General features: G+C 41.1%; 1 protein-coding gene across 1 annotated transcript; it reads left to right on the plus strand.

Annotated features, from left to right (window-relative positions):
* Nucleotides 1-10,587: 10,587 nt before the first annotated feature.
* Nucleotides 10,588-18,449, plus strand: FAM3B (FAM3 metabolism regulating signaling molecule B). Its single transcript, XM_009978024.2, has 8 exons — nt 10,588-10,603; nt 11,031-11,174; nt 11,994-12,117; nt 12,838-12,896; nt 15,173-15,223; nt 16,415-16,502; nt 17,207-17,339; nt 18,363-18,449. Exons 1-8 carry the CDS (start codon nt 10,588-10,590, stop codon nt 18,447-18,449), a joined length of 702 nt encoding a protein of 233 aa, XP_009976326.2.
* The last annotated feature ends 210 nt before the right edge of the window (nt 18,450-18,659 follow it).

An 18,659-nucleotide genomic window follows, 5' to 3' on the forward strand; every position in this document is an offset into this window, starting at 1 on the left:
AAGGATTTAAACTGAAAGAGGGCAGATTTAGATTAGATATAAAGAAGAAATTTTTCACTCAGAGGGTGGTGAGGCACTGGAACAGGTTGCCCAGAGAAGCTGTGGATGTCCCATCCCTGGAAGTGTTCAAGGCCAGGTTGGATGGGGCTTTGGGCAACCTGGTGTAGTGGAGGGTTTCCCTGCCCATGGCAGGGGGGTTGGAACTAGGTGATCTTTGAGGTCCCTTCCAACCCTAAACGTTCTATGATTTGGTAATATCCTACTTCCCTCCCCCTAAAAGCCTTTTTAAAAGTCTGTTATTTTTAAGCCGTGATCTTTAACGGTAGCACGGTGTACGTATGTTGATAAACTCAGAGGACTGGTCACGCAAGCCAGATTAGCACCAAGTGTTTAATACGGTGGTTTTATTTCACACTTCGGAAAGCTGGCTGGTTTTGCTTATTGCTGTCGTGATATTCAGTGAAGCCCACCTATTATTGCACAGCTCTGCTCACAGGGATACTCCACAAGTTTTACAATTTTTCTTTTGCTTCAACTTCTCCTGTGCTTCTGAAATCACCATCATCTTCAGAGCACCCTCTGTGCGTCAGGCTCATTGAATCCGAAACTGTAAAACTAACTGTTCATTCACACTTCTCTTGCTCATCTTCCCCCTTAAAGCTGCCCTATCTAGACAAAACACCTTTGAACTTTGTGGTTGAAACGCGAAAGTAAGAATTTATTGCAAGAATACATCTTTTTTGGTAACCGCTGTGCAGTATAGACAAATACGTGAAGGTCTACAATTCAAGAACTGGAATTTTTCAGGACAACATGTAATTCTGATGGCCACTTAAACTGAGCATTAACTATTCTTTCCTTTCTGCACCAAAATAAACTCTTTTCAAAAATAAACTGTTTGGATTTTTTTTCCTTCCAGAAGCTTACAGTAACATCTGCTTATACCTTGACTCACCATTTGTTTTTCTAGGAAATTCAATAGCATTTTCTATTTCTAGAAAATTGCTGTATTAATACAGTTATTTTCAATACCTGTATTTCTTAGAAATATTTCTATTTCTAAGAAATACAAGTTATTGTGAAGGCTACATGAATCTATGCTGCCAGTATATGCATAAATAGCGTATTGGATTTTTATAGTTGTTAGCTACATAAAACTGCTTTTTATGAATAAACAAGGTATTGTGTTATTCAACTTGTTTATTTCCATCTGCCCAGCACTGTTCTGAAGTACTATGCTTAAGAGTACTACTTATTTCTCCTTTGATTGGGGGTTTTTTTAATCGTAAGCTTAACATTAACTTCAGCTTTCCATACACTTACTGTGTGAGATTTTTTTATTGTTCTACATCTTGGACACTCTCTAGGCTGGCGTTTTATACTGATTTTTAACTGCTGATGTATTTTTACACAGTTTTCTAGTTTGCACATATACTCCCTTTCACTGACTTGTGAAAGTCAGTCCCACTGACTGTCCCACCTTTTTCCCACACCATCCTGCAGTATCGACCCTGTGTGACTGCCCAAGTCTGTTGCCATCCTGGCCCACAGGTAAGGTGATACCTTTTTTTCTCATTCCCTCTCTCTAGAAAACAGGTCTGAAAGAATCATAGAATCATAGAATGGTTAGGGTTGGAAGGGACCTCAAAGATCATCTAGTTCCAACCCTTCTGCCACGGAATCCAGCTCTCTCATTGTGTGTGCAGATTGGGCTTCAAAAGTGCATTTACTGTGGTTTTTTGCTCTTTTCAATCTCCAGCGTCACCTTTGGGTGACCTGAGCCTGTCACAGCAACATCAGCCTGGGTGCCTGTTGAGAAACCCGATGTTGGGAAAATGAATCAGGGAAGAGCTCCTGGACATATCACAGGCTGTCATTGAGCTACAAGTGCTTTAGGGTTGCTGATAGCAGGGAACTCACCAATCCAGCTCCCTCTGGTAAATCTCTACTCGATTGAGTGAGCTTGCAGAATTGTTTACATCCAGTCTTGGTTGTAGACCATGAGAGATTGCACAGGGTCTGTGCTAATAGGGACCTGTAGGCCTAATGACTGTGCTGACAGCAGCATCTCAAGAAAACAGACAACAGAGATCCTGTAGGATTGTGCAAAGCCATATCAAAGTATCCAGCATTTTACAGAAGGATTTTCCTCTGCTTCTCGTTTTGCTCTTCTCCCTGCCCTTGCCTTTCTCTTCTGAAAAGTTTGGGCCACTATGTATCATAAAGATGACTAGATGTTTTAAGCTATTGCTGCTAATACTGAGGAAACTTTGCCGGTCAACATCTTCTATCTGGATGAAGTGTAATTGAATATATTTTTCCTTGTGTATCTCTGAATTAACAAAGCATAAGAAAAAAAAAAACACAACCAAACAGAAATATGCTGCAGCTTTGTGTTGTTTAACAGGCCAGCAATGTCCTGGGAGCTAGACGCACTAGTTTTACAGGTTTTCTAGCTTATCAACTGAAAGTAATCGTTGCTTGCTTTTGCCTTTTGTTATATGATCCATTTTTGCATATCTGGGAGGGGAAGGTGTTAAGATTTTAATATATCCACAAAAGAATTATCTAAAAGCTGTCATCTTGTTCTAAGTATTTGCTCCTGGGTTTCATAAAGATGTTGAAGGTATACTAGAAAAATAAAAAAGTCATTGTATTAAAATCTACATTTAAAATCCCTATTTCTCCACATTACTCTTCATGCTACCACAATTCAGGATGCAGAGTTTCTACCTGAATTATGGACACAGGCACTCAGTGAAGCGTGGTTGAGCTCTGGCAACTTAAAGAACTGCACTTCCACATTGCTACCCCCATTGTCCATGCGTGTGTTCTTACCTGTCCCAAGTCTTAGGTAAAATTAGTTATCTTAAACATCAGGTGTGTATTTTAGGTAGGTGGTCTAGTTTTTCTAGTAGCCCTTGAAGTCCTTGTGACTCTACAAGCAGAGATTTGGTACAATATTCTTCCTCTGCCTTAAAAACTCTGCCTCCATTTTAAATCATCAAATTCTTTTAACCCATTCTAGCATGATTAAAAATACATTGTTGGCCATTTGCAGGTGAGCAGAAAACATTTAAATTAAATAGCTATGAGGACTGGAATGACACTTTCAGTAATTTGTTAGCCAAGTGGGGTGGATGCAGAAAACACCTCCAGAGGTACAGCAGCTCAAAGGGCAAGCAGGAACTTGCTTTGTTGTAATTTTACACTGCTAGGGAATGCCCATAAACTTTCTCTAAGGATGGTGGCTTTTATGATGATGAGACAAGACTAACAAGTAAGCACTGTGTACCTACATTCACCTGTTCCATTTAGTGTCTGCAAGAGTCGTTAGTTTCCTGAATAGATTTCCTGTGCTGCTTATCACCAAAGGGTCTTACAGCCTCACAAGCATCGAGCAAAGATTACAGTTTGGAAGGTTTTTCTCTAAGCTTTCAAATTACAGAATGAATGGTTACAGAACAAAAGCAGAAATGATACTTCAAAAGTGTTCTGCATCTCAAATCTTTGATTAATTACTGGAGAAAGAACAGTATTGTGTTTCATTTGCAGACACAAAACTGAGATACCCGAAGTAAAACATTTTAAAGCTTCCAAGTCCTTCGGTATTTAAAATCCTCTCAGCTAGAGACCACTGGGTTGCTGGGCTTTGGCAGGCAAGCAAACCAATCACTCTGTTGCCTGGTGTTGTAGCAAATGCCTGGGTGTGACTCAATGTATTTCAGGCAGTAATGAAAATCAAGTAACCTGCTACATTTTTCTTGTGGATGAAAGCAAGCAGATTGGCAGTTATCCAATAGACACCGATTGCTAATGATAGTTTTTTTTCACAGTAAGGTGTTGAGGTGGTGACAAAGCTCCTACGGACTTAAAATTTTTATCCGTGGAGCCTGTGACCCACCAATGCTCATACAATAAATTCATTTCAAAATTAAATTATCCTGACTCCTAGTTAATTTTCCTTGCTTTTATTAAAGTAGCACAGTTTTTCATTTGGCTACCACAAATTGTAGCATTTTGGGTTTAAAGACACGTTATTTTTACTTTAAAGGCTAGAAATGCACTCTACAATAGTTTTAATCATTTATTAGCAGAGATATCATTTTCTGATGTGCCATCTTGCAGGGTAACAGTTCATGCAGAAATAATTGCATATTTGTAAAAGTAACCCAGGACAGGGTTGTCCTTAACTTTCTGTTGCCCACTACATAGCTTCTTTTCCTTTTTGTCCTATCCTTTCCATTTCCGAAGTTTATTTGTCCCCTGCTACCTCTTTAATTATTCACACACCTAGGTTTTATTGGTGGTTGCTTTTTATTTGCAAGCTTCACTATGCTTGAAAATAACCAGCAGCAATTACTCCCTCAGGTTTTATCTGAAATTTACAGGATACTGTAATATCCCACTCACAAATGAGGACAAGAAACACCTCTCCTCCAGGGACTGGAAACATTTATAGCTTTCATGGGTGTCCTGGGAGGAAGGCAAAAGCCTCAGTCTAGCTGCGGTCCTATATGTGCCCTCCTGCAGGATATTATTCATCTGTTTGCTGAACTAAACATAATTTCTGTGCATCATTAGAGGCAGAGGGAACAAAGAAGCTTAAGGGAAACAAAATCAGAGAGTTTTAAGGGCAAATACTAACTCACAGTGTATTTGAGCATTTTCCAAATGAAATCACTAGCTTCCTTGTTTGGGTTTTGCCCAGTTTGGAGGGCTTCAGCTCAGTTTCCTGAACATGTCTGAGTGGCTACTTCAGTTCTTAGAAGCTGTCTTTGATGTGAGCTGTAATTTCCTTAGTTCAGAGTCAGGGCTGACTGGTGCTGGTGAGGCTCAGCAAACCATGGGCCTGCAAACACCTATCAACTACAGCATGTTGGAAACTGGAAGTTCTAAAAACAGAAAAGCAAGGTCATGATGTGGGGCTCCTCATGGGCAATGCCTTTATCTCATGATAACTGCTGCAGACTAGAAAACTGTGCACTGGCAGCGCTGTCCTGCAGTTTCACACTCCTGACATCTGGCCTGGGAACAGGAGAGAGGCAGGGGTGATGCCTCACATCTGAGTGCAAGCAGTGCTAGGGTTTTTTGGTGGGACAATGGGAACTAACGACTGACCAAGCCACCTCACCAAGAAGGAAACATCCAGGCAAGGGTGCTTGCCACCTTGCTCGCAGCACCCGCAGGGCCCACCACAAGGAAAGATGAACCAAAGGGTCGGGGCTCAGCCCGGTGGGCTGGTGCCCAGGGTAAGGCTTTTGTGTCATCCTGGTGCTGTGGTGGTGGATGGAGGGAGGAGGGGGTCCAGCGGGGCCCTGCCCTGTGGCCTCAACAGCTAAAACACCAGGGAGACCCTGGCCATCGCCAAGAAAAAGCCCTTGCTTGCGTGCTTTCTGCGTTGGGTTCAACAGACTTTAAAATAACTGGTTCATTTTGACATTTGGGGGAAACGGGCTGCCGGATGGCATGCGAGCCTTCCTTTTGATCCCACCAGCCAGTTGGTTGCTTTCTGTGGAAAACGACTTTTAACACGACCTCTTGAGTTTTTAGGTGGTGTCTACTGTTGTCTCTCCTCGGCTCAACAGACAGTTGGTTTGGCAGATGAATTTTCCTTCCCGTAATCCCGCATGCCCTCTCCACCTCCAGAGCAGCTGCGGCCATGATGAGCGCCGGGCCATTCCTCCACGGCCTTTGCCAAGAGGATAACGTTCGGCCTCGACGACGCCCAGTCCTCCCTGAGACCACCAAAGGGCAAACCGGCCGGGAAGGCGAGGGGGACGTTGCGCCGCCGCCGCCGCGCTCCGCGCCGTGGCTCCGGCCGTCCCCCGCTCCGCTCCACACAGGTGCCCCGCGGCTCCCGCGGGCAATGGCCGCAGCAGCGCCGCCGCCGCCGCCGCCTTCCCCGGCCTCCCTCCGAGGCCTCCCTGTCAGAGGAAATCGCCCCGGGCAGCGGGGTGCAGGGTTCGGCCGGCGGTGCTGCCGTGCTGTGCCGTGCCGCCGGTGGCGCGGGCGCGGCGCGGCGCTGGCAGGTGGCCGCTCCCCTTCCCGCGCCGTCCCGGTGGCTGCAGGACGAAGCGAGGGGTCGGCCCTGCCCGTCCCGAGAGGAGGAGAGGGACGACGAGGAGGGGCGGGCAGCCCGCCCCCGTCCTGAATAATGCGGCTGTACCGGCAATGTGAGTAGCACCGCCGCGGCGACGGGGGCTCGCCCCGCCGAGTGCGGAGAGAGGCGCGGAGGCCGCCGGTGCCGCCGCCCGGTCCTCCCGGCGAGGCAGCCGGCGCCTCGCTCCTGCCTTGCCGGTGCCCCGGTGCCGCTTCCCGGCCAGCCGGGGGAGCCGGGGCCCCTCTCGTCGCGGGCGGGGGGCGGGAGCGGAGCGCTGCTCCCGACGGCATTCCCGGAGGGGAGTGAGGGCCGAGCCGCCGGCCCGGGGCAGAGGGGCGTGTGCCCGGCCTCGCGGCTGGGCGCCTGGCCAACATCCAAAACCGGGTGGTCGCCCACATTATTAGATTGGAATAATTTAAGCTTGAGTCTTAAATCTTTTCTTTTCAACCCCTCTTAAAGTCCTGCTGCGTGCAGGTGGATGTTTATTAGCGAAGTGTGGCAGCGTGGGCATTTGAAGTCAGCTAAGCATAAAATAAAAAGAATGCTATGCTTACATTTTGTGCTTCAGTTGCTGCCAAGGGGCGAGCGAGCACCTGAGGGCCAAAGGCAGTTGGCAGTTGCTGTAAGGTGGGACTGCTGATCGTCTTCTTTTCCTTCTGCTGTGCTGTCTTATGCGTCCTGCCACACCGCCATCCACACCGTCCGCACGGTTTCTTCCTCCCTGCACTTCCCTGTCCTCTTCTCTCTCTGGTACCGTGAGTATTGCAGATTATCTCTGGCCAAATACCTCTCCGTGGCAGAAACGGTGCGAGGGGGGCTTGTGCCACCTGTCCGAGTACAGCAAGCCCCTCTGCGGCACACTGTCCCCTTACTGCTCCTGAGTGCTGAGCCGAGTAGCGGGCTGAGGAGCCACAGCCTCTAAAATCAGAAAAAGGGCAGTCTGGCTTTCGTGAATGTAGACTGGGCGTTGCAGTTTTATAACTCCTAGCTGCTGTGGATAGCAAATCCTAAACTCTCTTAGCTGTCTTAATTTTGTCTGAGCTTATGGCTTAGCTGCTATTGTGTAGGATTTTATGTCTGTCTATGCAGGTACTCAAAAAAATACTATATAGGTGCAGGGTGTGTAACCTCGGTAAGTCTAAGAGATCCAGATGGACCCAGCAGATAGCTTCAATGTGGTCCTCTAGTGCCTTCTGAATCCAAGAAAGCAAAACCAGAATTTGATTGACAGTGAAAACATTTTCTGACAATTTTGAGAAGTACAAACTATGCAGGAGAATTGGTAAATGTATTCCTTAAACCTTAAAAGGCACATTTCAGAACCATTTAAGAAGCTTGAGGTTTAAGTAAAATACAGAATATAATAACAGAAGTTAGACATTCTGTATGGGTAAAACGTTCTGCTGTTGAGCCTAATTTGCAACAGAGTTCCTCCATGGATCGCTTTGACAAAAAACAGTGCAAATCGTTGTAAGCATCAACTTGCTGAGTCAACAACAGAAAACGCAGAACAAAACCTGACTGATGGTCCCATATATCTTTATAATGCACAAACCCACCCCCACCCCAGAAAAATAATCACTGAAATCTTTAAATAAACTTCTTGTAGTTTTCACTTAATTCTTCCTGGGTTTTTTGTTTTCGTGATTTGGTCTCCTTTACAAATTAAATATATTTTCTCCATAAATCTGATTTTTTTTTTAATATTCAGAAAGAGAAAAAATGAGTAAGTTGCATTCTATATGGTTCCTGCGGCTTTCTTCGCTGTGCATGTGAACTTTGACAGTGTTCGTGTTCACCTTCACTGTATGAATTAAATGTTGGATTAATTTTCCGTATTATTTTAGTGCAGGTTTGCACCAATACTAGTGGTAGAGTGAGACAGATTTCTCTTAGACTGAGGTGATAATTGAGAATTGCTATATCTCTGAAGATTCATTATATTACTTTCTCAATCTTAATCCTTTGATGAAAACATAGTCAATTTCTCACAGTATCTTCTTTATAGTCACACAAACGCACACACTTATGACTCCTAAATACAATGACACAGAACATTTTAAGAGCTCTGATCAGTATCTTAAATGGGTTTACTGTCCTCTTTTTTTTTTCCTTTTTTTTCCCTTTTTTTCTGATATAGGAAATGAGAAACTGAGATTATTTACAGAAGATCCTGCAATATTCATAATGATCTGCATTCTTCCTCACTGAGGTTCAAGGGCTGGCGTGTAGCTGTGCTCCAGTTGTTAAGGCTGACTGAGTCAGAGAGGGCCAATTGCTACTTCTGTTGCTGTTAATAAAGAAGGGGGAGTTCAGGTGATGGTACTGTTCAATGTTAGCTTTACCAATCTGCATTTTCTCCTGTGTTTTGTTGGGCTTTTTGTTTTTAAAGCTAGGTAGAATGCGGGATAACCACACATGCAAATACAGGATAGGTGGAATAATAAATGGAACCAGATTTCTACTCTCAAGAAAAAAAAAGTCAAATTTCCTTCTGGCTTGAATAGCCAGAATTAGAGCCTCCCAAATGCGTGTGTTGGACTAGCGTGTTGATTCTGCAGGAAAAGACACAGACCAATTGGGCAGAATTCACGGGAGAGTGGTAGGAGCTGCAAAATGGGACTTGAGGAGAAAAAGTGAACAATTCAGACTTATTCTAGAGAAGGGATAAGGCAGAAATCTTAACATTTATAGAAGTCAGTTCCAAAAAGGAAAGGAATATCTTCTTGACTGTAACATGTTATAAGGAAGATTTAGGCTAGCTAATACACAATATTTTTTAGCAGCTTGGCAAGGTGAACATGTTGAATATTTTTGGATGTTGATTCTGTTGAACTTGGTTTTCAGAACTATGAAACAAAAAATTTTCCTTTTTCACTTCAACGATCATTATGTTCAGGGACGTGTTTCTTTACAGATCACGAAGTGTCCTGTGATATCAAAACGTCAGTGTTTCATAATTGCAGTGTGATACTTCCTTGTTTAGCATCATAAATTACATGGTGCAGTTTTTCTGGATTGGGAATGCGTGTTAGCATTTTGATGAGGAGGAAGAGGAAATATCCAATACGGAATTGGTTTGTATTTCTTCATAGTCAGGAAAATTGCAAGTCCTATTGTTTTCGTGGTAGGGTGCACTGCTAATACAGTCCATGGAAACAGTGATATAACTGAGGGAAGGTGAAACAGTTACTCTTGTCATAGAGTCATAGAGTCATAGAATCATAGAATGGTTTGTATTTGAAGGGGCCTTAAAAACCATCTGGTTCCAACTCCCATGCCACGGGCAGGGACACCTTCCACTACATCAGATTGCTCAAAGCCTCGTCCAACCTGGCCTTGAACACTTCCAGGGATGGGGCATCCACAGCTTCCCTGGGCAACCTGTTCCAGTGCCTCACCACCCTCAGAGGGAAGAATTTCTGCCTTATATCTAATCAAAATCTGCCTTCTTTCAGTTTAAAGTATTACCCCTTATCCTATCACTACACGCCCTTATAGAAAGTCCCTCTCTAGTTTTCTTGTAAGCCCCCTTTAGCTACTGGAAGGCTGCTAGAAATCTTCTCCAGGCTGAACAACCCCAACTCTCTCAGCCTGTCTTCAGAGGAGAGGTGCTCCAGCCCTCTGATTGTCATCATGGCCGTACTCTGGACCTGATCCAATAGATCCGTATTCTTCTTATGTTGGGGACCCCAGAGCTGGACACAATACTGCTGATGGGGTCTCGTGAGAGCAGAGTGGAGGGGCAGAATAACCTCCCTCAACCTGCTGGCCACACTTCTTTGGATGCAGCCCAGGATACGGTTGGCGTTCTGGGCTGCAAGTGCACATTGCTGGCTCATGTTGAGCTTCTCATCAACCAACACCCTCAAGGCCTTCTCCTCAGGGCTGCTCTCAATACATTCTCTGCCCAGTCTGTGCTTGGGCTTTGGATTGCCCCAACCCATGTGCAGGACCTTTCACTTGACCTGGTTGAACTTCATGAGGTTCGCACAGGCCCACCTCTCCAGCCTGTCAAGGTCCCTCTGGATGGCATACCTTCCCTCCAGCGTGTCGACCACACCTCACACCTTGGTGTCTTCAGCAAACACACTGAGGGTGCACTTAATCCTACTGTCCATGTTGCTGACAAAGATGTTAAACAGTGCCAGTCCCAACAGCAACTCCTGAGGAACACCACTCATCACTAGCCTCCACTTGGACGTTGAGCTGTTGTCTGCAAGTCTTTGTGTGTGACCATCCATCCAATTCCTTGTCCACCAAGTGGTCCATCCGTCAAATCCATGTCTCTCCAGTTTAGAGATAAGGATGTTATGTGGGCCAGTGTCAAATGCTTTGCACAAGTCCAGGTAGAGGATGCAGTTGCTCTTCCCTTATCCACCAACACTGTTCATGTTGTTCATGTTTGCAGTCAGAGCTCATTGTGTGAAAGAGATTATTTGGGCCTTCTTCAGTTATTTTTACTGGGCGTGTCAAAAGAGTGGATGGAGGGAGTTCCCTGTATGGTCAGCATTTTAAACCATTCCTGTAGTCTGTGCCTATCACAGAAAATCAACAGGAACCACCTGCCCTCTGTGTAGTCATGTGTAGTATCATATCTGGTACTTCCTTTTCAGAGCCAAAATCCTACTAGGATTAGATTGAACTTCATGATCCTTTGGAGTGTTAAGGGTGTGGATTGAGGGGAGTCTTGGGAGGAGTTTTCAGCTTAAAGATCGAGTTTTAGGTATGAAAGGAATTGTCAGAGATGGGAATGCAACAAATTCTCTATCGCCACATCTCTGAAGGCTCTGGCTAACACAGTGTATCAGAAATAAAATAGCCAGTTTGTGTAGCAATGCCAGAGAAAATACAAGATTTTGTGTGTTGCTATGAAAACATCTTTATTTCACTGTGGTTTTCTATTTATTTTTCTTTTCCTTGGCAGATTTTGTGAGACTAGTAGGATTCCTGTTGATGTCATTGGCTGCTTGGTACTTGGGATACTTATGTGCTGCTCTTATACCCAAAGACGTAATAACGGCTTCTATTGCTAATCTTCAAGATATTGGAAAGAAACCAATATTGAGGGGTGCGTAGTTATATTTCTTATTTTTCCTTACAGCGTGTCTAAAGTTGTTTGTTTACATGGTTAATGACAAAGGGCTTGTTAGCTAATAGATTATTTGGTATGTGCTTTTGTAAGAATGGTGTTCGCTGTGTAAAGGTAATTAATTAGCTTGCAAGTCTGAACTATTTCTTAGTCACCATCTTTGAAGAACACAATGTCAGCCTATGTTTGCCAGTATGCAAATATAATTAATTGAATAGTAATGTAAGAACACCTTGTTTGTTTGCCAGCATATAAGCACAAAGCTGCAGCCGCAGCTTTGGTTCTGTCACGTGTATTTTACAGTTATGGTAAACTGTTGAATCACTAACCAAATTTTGTGGTTAGCTTTTCGTTATCTTTTCCCTCTAATCTGACTGGGTCACATAATGTGTACATTTTTCTCGTTCTGTGACTACGTTATCTTGAGAAAAAGGCTTAAAATGAGAATGATAACTATTAACTTCGACCTATTGGTAGGAATCTTCATCCCTCTAGCCCTTGTTTCCTGTTACATGAAATAGCACAAAATAATCACTCTGGATTCAAATCAGATCATACTATATGGGGCATTTTTGCCTGGATAACCTTACTCTTGGTCTCAGCAGCTGTTTGAAAGTCAATGATAACTTAAAGGCTGGGCAAATCTGTGATAATGTTGGCGTGATACTGGAAAATTGGCAGGATTGCATTCTGTGCATATATGTTTGATCTTAGCATGTTGACATTAAGTGATTCTTTCCATGTAGAAATTATTTATGCAGCATCCTAGAAAACATTTTCTCATCTTTGTTTTTGTAGCCCCAGTCCCAAAAAGGCAGAAGTGTGATCACTGGACTCCTTGCTTACCTGAGAACTACGCCTATCGGATTCTTAGTGGTGGTGGCAAAGCAAAGCTGGCTAAAATTTGTTTTGAGGATGAGCTGTGAGTACCAGTCTAACTTCAAATCTAAGCAAGTGCTTTGTAGTGTGAAGAAAGATGTTTCATTTTGATTTGCTGGCAGCAAGTAAGCTCCTACCAGGGGCCTCCTATTCTGGTGATAAACTTCAGAATGTATCTGACAGTATTTAAGTCTTTTTTTTCAACCACCACCTACCGTTTTTTTTTATTTAAATACCCAATCTCAGGTTATTTTATTTGTTCCTCTACATAAGCTGCATTCAACTGTTAGCTTTCAGGTATGATTTTTAATCCTCGTGGTTCAGGATAGTCAGTTTACAGTATGCTGAATGCTGAACACCTTCTGAAAGTCAGGTGCTTTCATGGATTTTCAAACTGGACAGGTAGAGTGACTTCAAAACTTTACAATGATCTTTTGTGTAGATATAGTCCAGGCAGAACACTGCCACAAAACCACATTCTATCTTGTTTTTTTTTTTCTACGTTATCTTTCTGATTGCATTTGTACAAGATGCTTTCTTGATCTGTCTCATTTTGAAAGACTATTTGTCTTCAACTAAGACAAGTAGTTGAAGGAAACTGACCGATATAATGTGTAAGATTTTTAAGCTATAGCTCTTGTTTACTGCAAAGTCCTGAATTAAATAACTGGAGAAAACATGAACATCAGAAAGTGACTTACTATTGGTGACTTACCATCTGGACAGATGCATTCTACTAATGCTGTATTTATTTCTATTCTAGGCTTATAAGCGAAGAGAAGGGTAATGTTGGAAGAGGAATAAACATTGCCATTGTGAACTGTAAGTAAGAGAAAAAAACATTAGAGAGAGATGTACCTTTGTACTGCAATAATTTACAGAGGTTCTTGGGGAGGGTGTGTTTGTTTTTTTGGTTTTTTTACTTGCTGGTATGGAAGGAAAAGGAAAGGAAAAAATTGCAAACTTGAATCATGTTAAATGTAAGAAAAACAAATTTGTATTTGAGAGGAATAGTCTCCTGGATAAACAAAAGAAACATGTTTATAATCAGTATAATAAAATAGAAAATGTGTGCATAGAAGACGTATATGTGAAATCTATTAGCTAAAAGCACTGCTTCTATGTGACATAGCAAAAGTATCCATGATCTCCTGCAGTAAGACTCAACTTTCAGGTTCAGTCTGTGATAAAAGACACCCACTGCTCCACTGATAAGGTGCAAGCAGTAGCTGAGAATTGCGGTTCCGCTCCAAGGTACAAATTCCTTTCCCAGACTTAGTCAGTGGACAGAAAGACAAACTCAAAGCTTAATATTGAACTGTCATTATATGTCTTTGCTTATAGTAGGAGCTATTGGAAAGCAGAAGGTGCAGTTTATTCCAGATCTGGAGGCACTATTTTAATTTAGATAAATAGGAATGGTGGTGAAGTGCAGTGTATTCAATAATGGATCCTGAGAGAAATGAATACCTAAATGTCGTGGTGGAGGGGAAGAAAGGAAGTTCAGATGCACAGTCAAGTTGGCTTTGATCACAAAGCGCTTACGTTCAAGTTTTTTTGTCTCAGTATTGCTAAGCAAGATCTTGACCTTGTCTAAACTTGCTTGATTTTATTGAAGTCACTGGGTTAAACTACCATAGAAAAGAATCTGTTCCCGTTTTTCTTTTTGCCCATTAACTACTGCATTATTTTTTTTCCAGTAAAGAATCATAAAAACTTTACTGTTTATAATAGATAAACAGTTAAAAATGAGTTTTCAGCATAGAGCTGTAGAGTAAGAGGGCAAATAGTCTTCCTGAGTGCATATGCAAGATTATAGCAAATAGTAGGAAACTAGCATCATCTTTGCATTTGACAGTAGTGAGGAAGAAGAAGTGATATATCAAATTTACACATTTTTAAACAGCCATTTCTTTCATAAAATCATAGAATCATTTTAGCTACACTTTCATCTCCATCTGCAGGTAAATCTATCCATTATCTCAAACTGATTTGTAGTGAGACATATTTTCTACATGTCCTCTAATTAGATCAGTGAAGTTAATGACTGTGCTCAGTAAGTTTCCTATGGCATCACGCTTATGTTTTATTCTGTAATGGTAACTCTTTCTTCCTCGAATAAATATGGCCTTTTGTAAGAAAGCAGAACTGTTAAGCCCAAGCTAACAACAGAGAGGGAGAGAGAAAGAATTCTGTGGATTTCTGCAGTTCTCACTACAGCCTTTTCCATTTTTTTTTTGTCATCTCTGCTGAAAAGCAGCCCCGTTCTAGAATGCTGTTTTACCACTGACAGATTTTTGCCATCTTTTCCCCTCATCAGTGTGATAAACCTGCCATTTAGAATCCTAGGTTCAGAAGAATTTGCCATCATGATTTTACCGTATATGGATCAAAGATAAGCCAGAAATGAATCAGGAACTGCTGGGTCTTCTCACTAGAAATGAGCTGACACACTCAAAATGGAAAAGATCCTCTCTTGTAGCAGGGAAACAGGTTTTGGGTAAATGGATTTAGAAATTTGAAAAGTATTTGCAATTGTACATGTTTCAACAAAGATAGCCAACTAAATAGCAGCATAATTAATGACAAATATTGACCAAAATGTTTTGGAATGACTTAATTGTTTGCATGCCCAATTTCTGGTATGGGGATGATGAGTGTTGAGTTTCTGTCCACTGAGATTCAAATGGTATGAAAGCTTGCTCATCTGAAACACTGCACAGAATAGTATTAAGCTCATACAAATAGTCTTCGGCTTAACCAATTTTCCTGTTTATGGTTGTGACCTAGTATAGTATATGTATTTATAAAAACATGGAAGTACACAGTAAACTGAATTCCTTCTTTAAAATAAAAAGTGATAAAAATGCTTTAGTCACATTTGATGATTCAGAGGCTACATGAAACAAAACATTCTTCCCAAATCTTAAACTTACGTTATTCCATATTCCTTCTAATTTAAAAATTTAAACAAAAGAAAACTCAGAAGCACAATGATACACAATGTTAGAGATGCCTAGCTTTAGCTGAAAACTCTGTATATGATGGTTGAATTTAACAAGTTTTGCTTATATTTACACAACTTTTTATAATTACAGATAAAACAGGACAAGTTGATTCAACAAGATTTTTTGACATGTGGGAAGGAGGTAGGGAAAAGAGTGTAATAGAGCTTTTTTTGTTTCAGTGTTATGTTTATATAATTGTTCTACTCTTTCAAATGACTATGATTGTATTATAGAAGGAAATTAGCTAGAAATAAAAGGCTGTTGTCTTCATGTGCTCCGGTCAGATCTGATGACAAATTTTGCCTGAAAAGCTGAATTTCTCCGGTTGGTTGAGATAATTAATTGTGTTTTTTTTTTTTTTAATTGTCTTGCCTTTTTTTTTTATTTTATTTGTCAAATTGTCTTTTTTTAATTGTCTTTTTTTTTTTCATTGTTTCAGTCTGGTAAGAGTAGCACTTAACCAGGTACCACATCCAGATACTTCACTCAGCAAAGTTCGTTTTCCTGTCATATTTTGTTCTCTTTTAGTTGTAAAATCATCATAGGAAATATGCTAGTCTGTCTCTTAACATCTCTTCACGTAGCTAGAAAGTTGATCTTCTTTAAGAATAGCTTTTAACACATTTTCCAGACTTTGAATGATAACAGTTTCCTTACCTATTAGTAAGGAGAAACAGAATGCTATGAGGCACTGGAAGATGATTCTCTGACCACTTAAGAAAGCTTGTGACCTTACGTGCATGAATAGAAATCACATTGGGACTAATCATGGGGCTACAATTTTATATATGGTATGTAGGCTGTAATGTCTCCAGGGCTCTTGCTACATTTTTTTTTGTATGGAAAACGAGTATTTTGTGTATGTTTCACAATCGCAAAACCAATAAATAGCTTAGTGCTGCAAATAGGCTGCCTCTTAATGAAAGTGGGCGTACAGTGGGGTGTGTAACTGTAGTTAGCATGGTAGTAGGAAGCTCACAGAATAGCAGTGATTTCTCCTGGTCTATTCTATGCTTTGCTCACATATATAATATTGTGTGAGGTAAGCATAAGAAACCATCTGCATACTTACCCTAGGCGTAAATGGCTTTTGTTCAGAGGTATCTTTGCTAGCTACTGGGAAATGCAGATCAATCCATGCTCTTCTAAATTTCAGCAAGAGCTGGCAGCTTTCTGCACCTTTCAGGACTAGGACCTCTGCCTGTAAACAGAAAAAAAATGCCTGATTAGATCTCGTTTTGAATCGACGAGGCCAAAAAGTGAAAACAAGTAGAAAGCAGTAGAATGTGGTTTGTGTGTAATAAGTAATCAGTTGTGTAATTGGTTCAACAGACCACTCAGAAGAGATGATGACTTTCATTGAAAATGCACCAGAAGGGTCTCTCTTTCTGATGGTGACTCATGATGATGGAAGCACTCGGTAAGTAAGTTGTTCATGATAGGCTTTGGAACAGAGCAGTGAATAGCTTGAAAATCACTATTGCATAATGGTGTAAAGGAATGGTAAATTTCACACTGCAGTCAGGATTGTTCTCTCATTTCCTGCCTAAAAGGTTTTGATTCCATGTCCATTCAGGGCTTGCCCATATCACATATGTTGATGGTTAGTGTTACATTTGTTTAAAAGCACCAGTTGTCCTCATAGAGGGCACTGCTGTTACCTCTGAGTCACAACCTTCTATTAAGAAGGTATCAACACTTCCAATTATAATGTATCTAGTTTGCGTTCCTTCTGATATCTTAACCTGATTCTTCAAGTTCTTAGTGTTTTTTTATTGAATTCATGATACAGTAATTATAAAGGGAAAGACTTAATCTTTTGGTTGATGAACATTTGATGCCCCTGTCCTTTGGGTTGAAACATCAAATAGTATTTTAGATGATACATTTTCGTCCTGCTATGCTGTTACTAACAGGTTGTATTAACATCAGGAATGTAGAGAGGGGGAAGAATTTCGCTCTGTGCGTTTAATGGTACGCTACTAAGACAGCTCTCAGGATTTTTTAAACTTCTCATTGTTGCTTCTTCTGACCTACTAATGTAAAGCATGAATCAGCTGTGTTCTTTTTCAGCTTTTTTCACGTCCTGAGTTTTTAACACTTTTTTTCACTGATTTTTCCTAGGTTGAAAGATGTTGCCAAAAAATTACTAGAAGAGCTGGGAAGTAAAGAAATATGGAATATGAAGTTCAGGTCAAGCTGGGCTTTTATAGCTGCCAAAGGCTTCAAGCTGCCAGATAATATCCAAAAAGAAAAGGTCAGGTTCATTTTATTTTCGCTTTGTGTTTGGTTGTATACCAGGCATAACTTTCGGGTGCAGATTTGGTGGGTTAGCTGTAATAACTGTAGGCTGTTCAGTAAGCCTCAGTACTTAGGGATATGGTTTAATGGGGATTAGGGACAGTTGGACTGGATGATCTCTAAGGTCTTTTCCAACCTAGAAATCTATGAAATCTATGAAACAAAGCAAGTTCTCTAATGTGTCATCATTCTTTGCTTTGGATCTGGGCCTTGTACAGCACTGACTTCTACCACATGAACACTAAATCGTCTGTAGACAGATTTCAGAGGTGACCAGTGATTCTAGAGAGTCTCAGTTTTGAAATGTCTTACCTGTCATGCTGTACAGAGGCTTACATTTTCTCTGGAAGGACAAATTCCAAGGACTTAATAAAAATACAGACTGTTCTTATATGAAAATTACACTGTCTCAAATTGGCCATGCACATACATCAATGCTTGCATCACAAAACTTTTCTGAGTAACTTGCCCTCAAGCTTCAGGGGAAATAAAATCAGTTTTATATCAGATTTCTGTTTGCATCTGTGATGTTGTTGTATTTGCTTTCTGTAAGCCCATTAGTGCTCATCTGTATGACACAGTGGCAGACAGAAATGAGAAAACCCAATACAGAAGTCAGTTCCCTTCATGATATTGACTCCCTCCAAAGGCATGTGGAATTTCCATAGTTATTTTTTTCCCAGAATATTGTTGCAATCTTCTTCATATTACAGAGCTTCTACAGGAAAAAGGTGTTCAATTTAGTGTATATTTTGACAGCCATCTGGGAAATAAATAAAGCACTCTGTGTAAAAGAGAAACTGGTGGAATCTTCACCTATTATGTCAAGCAAGATGTACAATGTACTACTTAGCTTCCCAGTTCTACTCCATTACTCCCATCTGTTGTAAAAGATTTGACAAACTAGTTTGTAAATGGTGAACCAAATACTGATTTTTTTGATTAAAATTAAATTTTATAATTAAATTTTTTTTAACAGATAAACCACTCTGACAGGAACAACAGATACAGTGGCTGGCCAGCTGAAATCCAAATAGAAGGCTGTATCCCAAGAAACCTTATGTGAATAAGTACCTACCTCATTAATAAAGATGATTCTATATTTTTATATCTATGACTCTAGCAAATTACCTCCGGAACCCAATAAGCATCTGAATACTAATTGTAAAATAAGTCATATGCACAGTTTTTAACCTTTCTTTCCTTTGTAAAGTTTTACTCTAATCTGAAAACAAATAAGTTTTGTTACTTCCAAATAAGTGGAAGTACTCTGATT

The sequence above is a fragment of the Tauraco erythrolophus genome, chromosome 1 (genome assembly GCF_009769465.1).
Source record: "Tauraco erythrolophus isolate bTauEry1 chromosome 1, bTauEry1.pri, whole genome shotgun sequence".
Lineage (NCBI taxonomy): Eukaryota > Metazoa > Chordata > Aves > Musophagiformes > Musophagidae > Tauraco > Tauraco erythrolophus.